This window comes from Rhyacophila brunnea, unplaced genomic scaffold, assembly GCF_057557595.1.
Source record: "Rhyacophila brunnea isolate RB1 unplaced genomic scaffold, BYU_Rbru_1.0 scaffold_15, whole genome shotgun sequence".
In the NCBI taxonomy this organism is placed as follows: domain Eukaryota; kingdom Metazoa; phylum Arthropoda; class Insecta; order Trichoptera; family Rhyacophilidae; genus Rhyacophila; species Rhyacophila brunnea.
The window spans coordinates 37,257,593-37,267,280 of record NW_028232806.1 but is presented as its reverse complement, the minus strand read 5'-3'; the positions used below and the strand labels follow the sequence as shown (position 1 = coordinate 37,267,280).

General features: G+C 34.8%; 1 protein-coding gene across 1 annotated transcript; it reads left to right on the top strand.

Annotated features, from left to right (window-relative positions):
- Positions 1 to 613: 613 nt before the first annotated feature.
- Positions 614 to 9,688, top strand: LOC147075294 (uncharacterized). Its single transcript, XM_085942851.1, has 4 exons — positions 614 to 695; positions 2,728 to 2,838; positions 3,201 to 4,256; positions 8,756 to 9,688. The coding sequence occupies exons 2-4, from the start codon at positions 2,728 to 2,730 to the stop codon at positions 8,870 to 8,872; spliced, it is 1,284 nt and encodes a 427-aa protein (XP_085798977.1). The 5' UTR covers positions 614 to 695; the 3' UTR covers positions 8,873 to 9,688.

Below are 9,688 nucleotides of genomic sequence, written 5' to 3'. Positions count from 1 at the left end.
TTTATAAGCACTATACTATATATAAGCAGAGTCACTTCTAGAACAATTACAATGTTACAATGTTACGTTACGTTTCAAGATACGTTAAAATATGTAATCAGTTTCGAAATCTGAAACTAAGAATGGTCTGACAAGTGAACACGACAGACGCATCAGTGTAAGCACTCTATAGAACAATGATAGGTTATCCATAGACAACAACGGAAGGGGTGGGAAATGTAGGACCAATCGTTGTTGGTAAGTTTCCGAATGCGTTGGCTTGATAAATAGAGTAGGCTGTGGCTGAGCTCAAAGTAGATAAGTTTGGTAGGTAACTAAAATGTGCAACAAAGTCGCATGGATGTCGCCGATCCGTGTGCATCAAAATGTCGCTTGTTCCTGTATAGCTGTGAGACGTGGCATTGTACCATGGTACAAGGGTCTCGACATTTGAGTTTTGATAATCGAAATCCCCGCCGAATCTACAGTACACTGATGCTGACGCCGCATTACACCGCATGCTAATTTAAAATTTATATTATCCATGATTTTTGCACATTTTGATACCGTGCAAACCTGTCTTTATCCACACTCCCGCCTTGATATTAAATCACTGCGCGAATGACAGTTGTGATAAAATGTCTCTGTTTGCCGGTTGGTGATACTTTGATAAATTACAATTCTAATTGCATACCCAATTCCAGTGATAATAAAACGTAAATATATAATATATTCTAATTATTATATAATATTTGATTGCATTATTTGAGAGTATTTGATGGTACCTCCCCTGTGATTTATTATAATTTTGTTTACAAGCCATTTCCGTGGTTTTCTTTCATCTTTATTGAGATCAGCAGTATTTTTTCTCACAAATACAGTAACGTCCCGTGGGGGTAGGCAGATTGAGCGTCGCTTGGGGGCGGCAGTTACTCGAAGGGCGGAAAGTCGAGGAGAATCATTTGGTATATTATACAGACAGCTAAAATTATTTTGTTTACATGTTGTAGGTGCCTAAAATTAATAATAGCTTAGTAAAAATGGTGTGGAAATAATAAATCTGTATACCTATTGCTTAATAAATGGTGCAAACAAATTGTGTCTGAATATCAACCACATAGAACCTCAGACTCTGATAATTTGGGTATATTTATTTGCTTTTTATATCTAAATTTAATTTTATATGTTTTAGTGGTATATATTTTGTTATTAATGTATCCATACAAAATATTTATTAGATATTGAAGTCATGAAATGATGATAAAAAATACTGTATAAAAAAATGGGGCGGCATTTTGGCACTGTCTAGGGTCGGTATTTTGTCTAGGGACGTCACTGCACAAAACATAAAAATTAATATTAAATATGTAAATTGTAAAATTTAGAATGGTATCCTGGTAACAGTAGAAGGTAAAAAATCAATTATTTAATTAAACCATACATTGATAATAAAATTAACTTAAATGTAACTAGTACTCGCTTTTGACCACAGGCCCGGAATCGCCATTAAGAGGCCCCAAGGCAAATATTAATATATCGGGGATTCCTAAAATAATACCTAAAACCTAAGTACCCGATTAAAAAATATATTAAATATGTAATATACTTATTTAGCAAAATCAAATTATTTGACATTTCAGAATATATAGACATTTCAGCGCTCGAAATGGAAAAGTTTACGAACCGGAGCGCTCAACCGTTTTCTGAAGATATTTATATATTTATCAAATTTTATGTGTATTTCATAAAAATAAGTGTGTTAGATTTTCTATTAAATGGCCTACTAGCTCAGATGATCAATTATTTTTTTCCACGAGACGAAGCGATAATTTTACCGATTTCACGAACAGGAACGGCGCTCCGGTGCGCTCCGGTCCATTTCGAGCCCTGATAGACAATCATTCTTCTTCTCATTGTCATTTTAAAATCATCATGCTACTGACCATTAGCACCATAGCCTCCACAAGGAGGGAGCTGACAGGGCTCCAGCCTGGGGGATAAGTGAGATAAACACACATAACAAATTTGCACCTACTGTAAAAAAAATATTTAAGTATTTCAAGAGTATTCACATTTAAAAATATATGGTTGTGCAACTCAATAATGCTTCAAATACACTCTATGACGATCGGTCATATATATGTCGAAAAACCAGTTTCCAGTGTCACAGGGTGTCACAGAGTGTAAATACGAAGTCATAGCTGTCATACAATATGTATGTATAAATGTCAGAATGGCATAGATTTGATCATATACACTAAAACGCTCTTAGCATATATGTGCCCGATCGTCATATAGTCTATTTCTCTATTTGAACCATTATAGATGTATTGAAAGATACAAAAAAACACTAAAAATACACTAAATACCTTTAATTTGACCTCTAACACCATTTTTTAGAAAACACTATTGTAGAGTATCACACTGCCTTGAACCTTAGTGATTGGTAGGAGGGATCTACCAAAGATCCTGGCCTGGGGGCCCGATTCAGGATGTGGGGTCCACGATTAGCACTATAATAAATCCAAGCGACTGTTTAAAGTTCCTTCATACTTTCTTAGCACAAATTATTCAACCAAAAGTAAACATAGAATATGCCATTGAGGTTGGTATCTTACAAGTATTCTAAACCAATCCCGCTACGTCTAGGTAGTCAATATTTTAGACTTCCTTGAAACCCTACAGTTTGTTTGTCATCAGATCAGAGGAAATAGTTATTTATAATTGATTTTTATGCTTTATTCGTAGATGGCTAAAATTGACGAGCTTTTGGAAATTTCATCTGTGTTGACGGCTGACTATCTCAGTCAGAAATTGACTGGATGGTTCGGAAAGGACATCAAATACACTGGACACGAGGTAAAAAAGTATTTCATATATTATATAATTGTATTTAAAATAAAACATCTTCAATAAGTTCCACAAAATATTCAATCGTAAAAAGCAGACATATTTTTTAATCACTACAACAGGCCATGAGTGGAAAAACTCCCAGACTTCAGGAATTCACATATCTTTTAGATTATGTAAGTATATTGTGACCTCACCGGGTCGAACCCGGAGCTTACGAATGCAAGACCAGCGCGCTTTACGCACTGGACTACGAGGGCTGAAATAATCGAGGTCCTATGGTATAACCTTGAAGGATACTTTTGTAAGACAGTTAAGAAATTCACGAAGATACATATATATATATACGCATAATCATTGCTATGTTTCAGTTTGGCGAGAGTACTGGCAAAGGAGACTCCTACCTCAGCGATGTATACCGCATCATATTCAAAGGTGTAATCACCTTCCCAGAAGCTGAAGAAAACCCTGAAGTGGCCATCAAGACTATTCTCAAAACATTCCCAAAGAATATTGCCAGGAGGAAAACATTTCGCTCTGGTGATTTCTTCAGAAATGAAATCAACTTCTACGAAGGCATCCTCCCAAAACTGTTGGAATTTCAGGCCACAAAGAATATAATCAATCCATTTGACCACTGCCCAAAAGTACTCGCTTCGATGACAAACGGAATATGTGATTTTATTTGTTTGGAAGATATGACCATTTACAATTTCCGTGGAGCTATCAGACAAAAAGGTATCGATTATCCACATTGCCAGATAATCCTTGATTCCTTCGCCAAGTTCCATGCCCTCTCATTTGCTTTCAAAGACCAGCACCCTGGAGAATATGAAAACTTAGCAAAAATGGTGCCAGAGGTTTATTACGGTCCCCAGTATTGGGATTGGTATAAAGGTTTCTGGAAAATTTTGTGCGCAATCGCTATAGATGCTGTAGAAAAGGAAATCCCTGATAGCAAATACGTGGATAAAATTAGACAATTTGCCACTGATAACACATTTTGTAGAATGACTGAAGCCACAAGTGGTCATGGAAAATCGGCTGTTATAAGCCACGGTGATTCATGGACACCGAATTTCTTATTTAAGTACAAAAAAGGAACCACGACTCCCATTGCAGCAAAAATGATCGACTTTCAATTATCAAGATCCGCATCACCGGTCTTGGATATATCTTTCTTTATCTATGCGTGTTCTTCGGAGAAAATGAGAACTGAATACTACGATAAGATGTTGGAGTTTTATTATGATACTCTTGCTAATCAGATCAAAGAGTTGGGCAGCAATCCGGAATCAGTCTACTCCCGGGATGATTTTATGGCGGAGATAAAAAAATATTCATATTTTGGACTTGGATTTAGCTTGGAGTCTACACCAGGTATTATTCTTGATCCAGAAGATGCTTTTGATATGGAAGCTATCCAGGTAAAAGAGTTATTGTTTTAATTTTCTATCTAACTTCCACGTGTATACAATTTTACAAATATGTAGGTACAGCATTATTGAATTTATCATGATAGCAGTATCTGCCATAGCCCGTATTTGATACATATTATCTATTAGCCAGGTTTGGTCAATTCGGTACAGTGCTCTAGGTTTCCCATTTTTTTCCTGCAATGAAACACTTCACAAATCCTGAAATTTTAACGAACACCTGGTTTATTTTGTAAGTTATGTAAATAATACATTAAGAATTTTAAAAAATAAGACAAAAACAATAATTATTCATAATTAACTATTTCTTTTCTTCTTCTTCTTCGATGGCGCTACAGCTCAAGTCGAGCCCTGGCCTCCTCCACCACTGTCCTCCAGCCGGAACGGTCCTCCGCACGTCCTTTCCAGTTCCCGACCTTTAGCAGCTGGTTGGCATCCTTTGCAACACTATCACCCCATCGTGTGCGTGGCTAACTATTTCTTTTATTCAACGAATAATTCACAACATTTAAGAATGTATCATTCTAATTATTGAACATACATAATTTTCGATTCTAGATTTGGAAGAGCGCTGATGAGTAGGTATTAAAAAATTGACCAATAGTTAAAATTTGTCACTGCGTAGCATATTGGTAAATGCGACGGACGGGGGGTAATCCCGGGAGATACAGGGCTCGATTCTCCGTCGGGGTGGCTTACTTTTTTCAAAAAAGATTTTATCTATTGGTTATAATATACTCTCTCAGAAAGTGTTTTTCAAAATTATGTATGTTCAATAATTATTCATTTAGTATTTCTTTAAAACATAACATAAAAAAATAAGTGAATGAGGTTCTTAATGACTTCGATGATTTTGGGTTCTTGAATTGCAAATCTTCTTGATATCATAAAATATTAGAAAATTGTATAAGTATATCTGGTTAGGCGTCGAGACTGTTCCTGGATTTTGACTTAATAAGAAAATTCTGCTTCGCATAAATAAGTCGTAGTAAACGGAAGTGTACTGGGATACTCTTCCGATAAATTCGCGGAACACCTATTCACGTTCCACGGAACACCAGTGTTCCGCGCAACACAATTTGGGAAACCATGCTCTAGGAAGACGGTGTCAGTCGTTGGAAGATAACCGATATTCTTCTCAACGGTTTATTGCAAGTTTTACGTAACTTACAATCGATAAAATTAAAAAATAACCAGTACAGGGATATTAACTTATAAATGTTAACAAGAATTAAAAAGTAAATAAGATAAAATGGACAAAAACTTTGAAAGGAAGAGAGACATGGGAAGAAATTTCTTCTCCAAAAGAAAACACATAGGACCTCATTATTCTTGTGTGCAGTAATCCAAAAGAATTTATCTTTCCGGACTCATGAGGGGTGGACGTAATGATTTTTTAAGCATCATGTCACTAAGCAAAATTCATTTTTTATTAACTCCCAATTATTCAGCTAATTGCTTAAAAACATCAGCTGATGTAGATTCGAGTAAATCTCTGTTATAAACTTCAAATACTATCAATTCACCATTTTCCTGCATGATATTATGCTCATATGAAATATACATACATCAATTAGTTTCAACAATATAGATTTCGACTGTTTAATCTGCAAACCGGCTAACTCCATTTAGGCAAATTGTTCAGGAAGGCGAAAAACATAATATAATTTAACAATTGAGCGGAATTTAACAATTCCGTTTTTTTTTACAAATAAGCTGCACTACGAATGAAATTAATACACTATTTAGCTTCCCTTTTATAATATATAAAGAAATTTTATATAAAGAGCGGAGTTGTTCCATTTATGATATTGGAAATTTGGCATCTGTTTTGTGTGAAGAACGATAACGCATTTATTTTATAGGTTTAGGAATTTGAAAATTTATGTGAGAATAGAAAACATGCTTTATAATAAAATGCCATCAAAACAATAATGTCATTGTATCAAAATATCATTTTTGATCAAAAGTGCAGTTACTTTGTTTTCAGATTAAGCAGTAGATGTATTAAAACTACTTACTTGACGTAACCTACAACACTGAAAACATCAACCACAATCATCCATTTTTTTATTAAGGGCAGTAGAATCAAGTACCTACACAAATGTCCAATGAATGCTAAGGGCAATGTATTTGCTGGGGTCGGCTCTGATTTAGGCGATTATTAATCCTCAATGCAATAATCTTTGTATCACAGCATCAATCATTATCTTATACATATTTACAAAAATCATTACTACCATTTTGTTGGAAATCAGTCATTAATATATCTATATAACTTCATAATAATTGTGGTCATAAAGCACAGTCAATTAACCGTTTTATCTAACTTTTTCGCAAAAAACTATTCGTTTATTATCTGATATGACCTGGGCTGGGAGTATTTTGCTAGGCCGGAGTGCCCTCCGGAACTTTTTCAAGTAGGTAGTTATCATCAATATTATACACACAATAATTTAGATTTACGGGAATATAGGAAATAATGTCAACATTATATTATTTAACTTGATTAAAAATGCAAGAGAAACCGTTACCCAGTCAAATTCCGAATTTGGTTATGGGTATTTTATTGATTTTTTTCTAGGCGTTCCAAAGTTCGATATTTAAATAATGAACAGTCTAACCAATGTTGCCAACTGTGTCCACAAAAATATGCCATATTATACCACTAAGCCATAGAGCAGGGATGGCGCACCTTTTTGAGAAGTGGGTCAAATTTTGTTCATTATTTTTTTTTGTATTAGCTCGTGGGTCACTAAGTCAGTGGCAGGTATTTTGGTGGTCCCCCTATCTATCGCAGAGGTTAATAGCAGTGTGATGTTCTCCAAATAGCATTCCGCGGAACCCCAGGATACCGCAAGGTAAAATAAATGGTAATCCGTCATATTCATTTAAAAAGCCTGCGTGGGTCAGTGTCTGACCCGCAGGTCATAGGTTCGCCCTCCCTGCCATAGGGTAAGAAAATAATAAAAAAAATGTTAGATTTTCTAGAAATTCAAAAAATGTCTAGAAACTACTAGTACAACAGAATGCGCCATGACTATCAACATTGTACTCGTATTTATAAGATGAAAGATCGAAGACAAATTTCTTATTTTACAACTAATAAAATAAGTCATAAATTATGATATTATTTAGTCATAATTTTGTATGTAATATTTATTTTATTTATGAGATATATCAATTTGTTGATTTTCAACCAAATCTTGTATAATTTTCGAGCTTTATTATTATATATTTTTAAGAGCATACTTCAGTGAAACGGCAAATAATTTTCAACTATAGGCGCAACGAAATTTTGGACTCGCTGGCAATCGGAGAGCGAGAGTCGAGCTGTGAGCACGTCATGTTTCGTGATGGCGACGGGGGTATTAATTCTTAAATCGTGTAAAGATGACTAAAAAACGTTACCTATTTATTTGAAAAAGAATACATGTCAATGGATATATTATTATTGTTACTAATAGAACAATAACCAGAATATTAAATGGACGCATGTAAGATTTATATGATAAATTATATTTCGTTCGGCACGCGTCATTTGCACAATCCGCGCATCGCCTAGCCACGATCTTTTTAGACCATGTCTCAACTGAGGTATAGCCTTAAGGTGTTCGCGATGTCGAAAAACGCTGGATTTAACGCCATACGCCACATGCAAAATTTTCTAGCTAGATACATTATTCAAAAATGCTAGATTTGGAAAGAAAAACTCTAAGCTGGCAACGCTGTACAGTGTACCTTATCATCGAGGTATTGAAAAGTGTGTTTTAGGAAAAGTGAGGGATGTATGATTAAGCCTTAAAAAATAGCGACTCGGCACTTTTTTATTTAGCATCACACCGCTGCTAGTATTTCATTAGTAGTTTGTACCACGGATATCTGTAAATTTACATAGGTACCAATACACCCTTCTTTTAACAAGAAGTTTGTTCATTAACCATAAAGCAATACCTACAATCTACATTATAAAATAGTAAATTCTTACTTATAATACATTTTAGGTCACAATATATAAATTGTACGTAAAACACTTCACCGGGGCGGGGCAAAGTTCGCCGTGAGCTTTCTATCGGAAAGAGATGACCGTATACCATACGGTCTCCAATTGTATTAGTTTTAATATGAACAGTGATTCAATTTCCATAGATGGTTTTGGCAAAATTCATGAATTCAAGAATGAAAACCTAACCTAACAAATAATCCAATATATCTGCTATTTTCAAAACTTGTTGTTTCAAAAACAAACCGACACGGACCGTGTTTTATTTAGACATGAATTTTATGTCAGTACTATACGACTCAAAGAGGTTGGACTGTCTTTAATATACGGCCATACATTTCCAACACAACATATCACAATAGCGCGAACTGCATACGCACAAGTTTCAGGAGACGTACATTTTAATGTAAGTATTTAAAAGTCTTCTGTTGAATGAATGAAAAATGAAGTAAGTACTTACCAAAATAAATTATATTTTATTTTCTAGGGAACAGAACCATTCAGAATCGAGGATGTTTGGACATTACAACCGATCAAAACGAAAGCAGGAAGACTGAGAGAGGCGGAACTTGTTATGCATGCTGTCGACCGTGGATACATATGAAAATTGTGTGAAAATTAGACAATCTCTTTGAATACTATAATTATTATATATCACAAATTAGGTACACAAAAAAAAACTTTTGACTTGTATTAAAGATCTTGAAGAAACCGGTCAGGAACCATGGAACGAACAGCGTCTAGATAGGTTGATCCGACTTGGTGATCTCCAGACAACGAGGAACGTATTGGGTCATATTGAGTTTTACCCGATCCATCTAGAAGTTGCAGGGGATAACTTTGTAGTATTTTCTCACATAGCGGTGTGTTACAGCGCTCGAAATGGACCATAGCGCACCGGAACGCAGCTGGAATTATTGCTCCGTCTCGTGAACAAATTAAATATTGCATCCAGATTTGTCAATTATTAAAAAAAAATCACTTATTTAAATACGAAACATGTTGGTCTTATGGTAAAAAATAATATTTATGACGTATCGTAAACACCGTTTAATCCTGTGGTGTTGACAGTTTAAAGACTGTTATTCCATTTGACCGTCTGAGATAGGTAGTCATATAAAAAATCTAACTCGCCTATTTGCGTAATATATTATTATACGTAAAATTAGGTAATTATGTTGATATTTACTAAAAAAATATCGAGCGCTGGATGTGTACGTTCCACGGTAACCATAATAATTATTAATACAATCACTGCTGACCGCTTAATTAATATTTAATTACCACATTTAAATATCATGTTAATTATTATCTAAGGGCCAGGTAATGCAAAAAATATCAGTTAGGTACATAAAGATTGCTTTCGGAGACCCATGTTTTGTCCGGAAATTTGTACATATGCAATTGGCTGTATCACAGT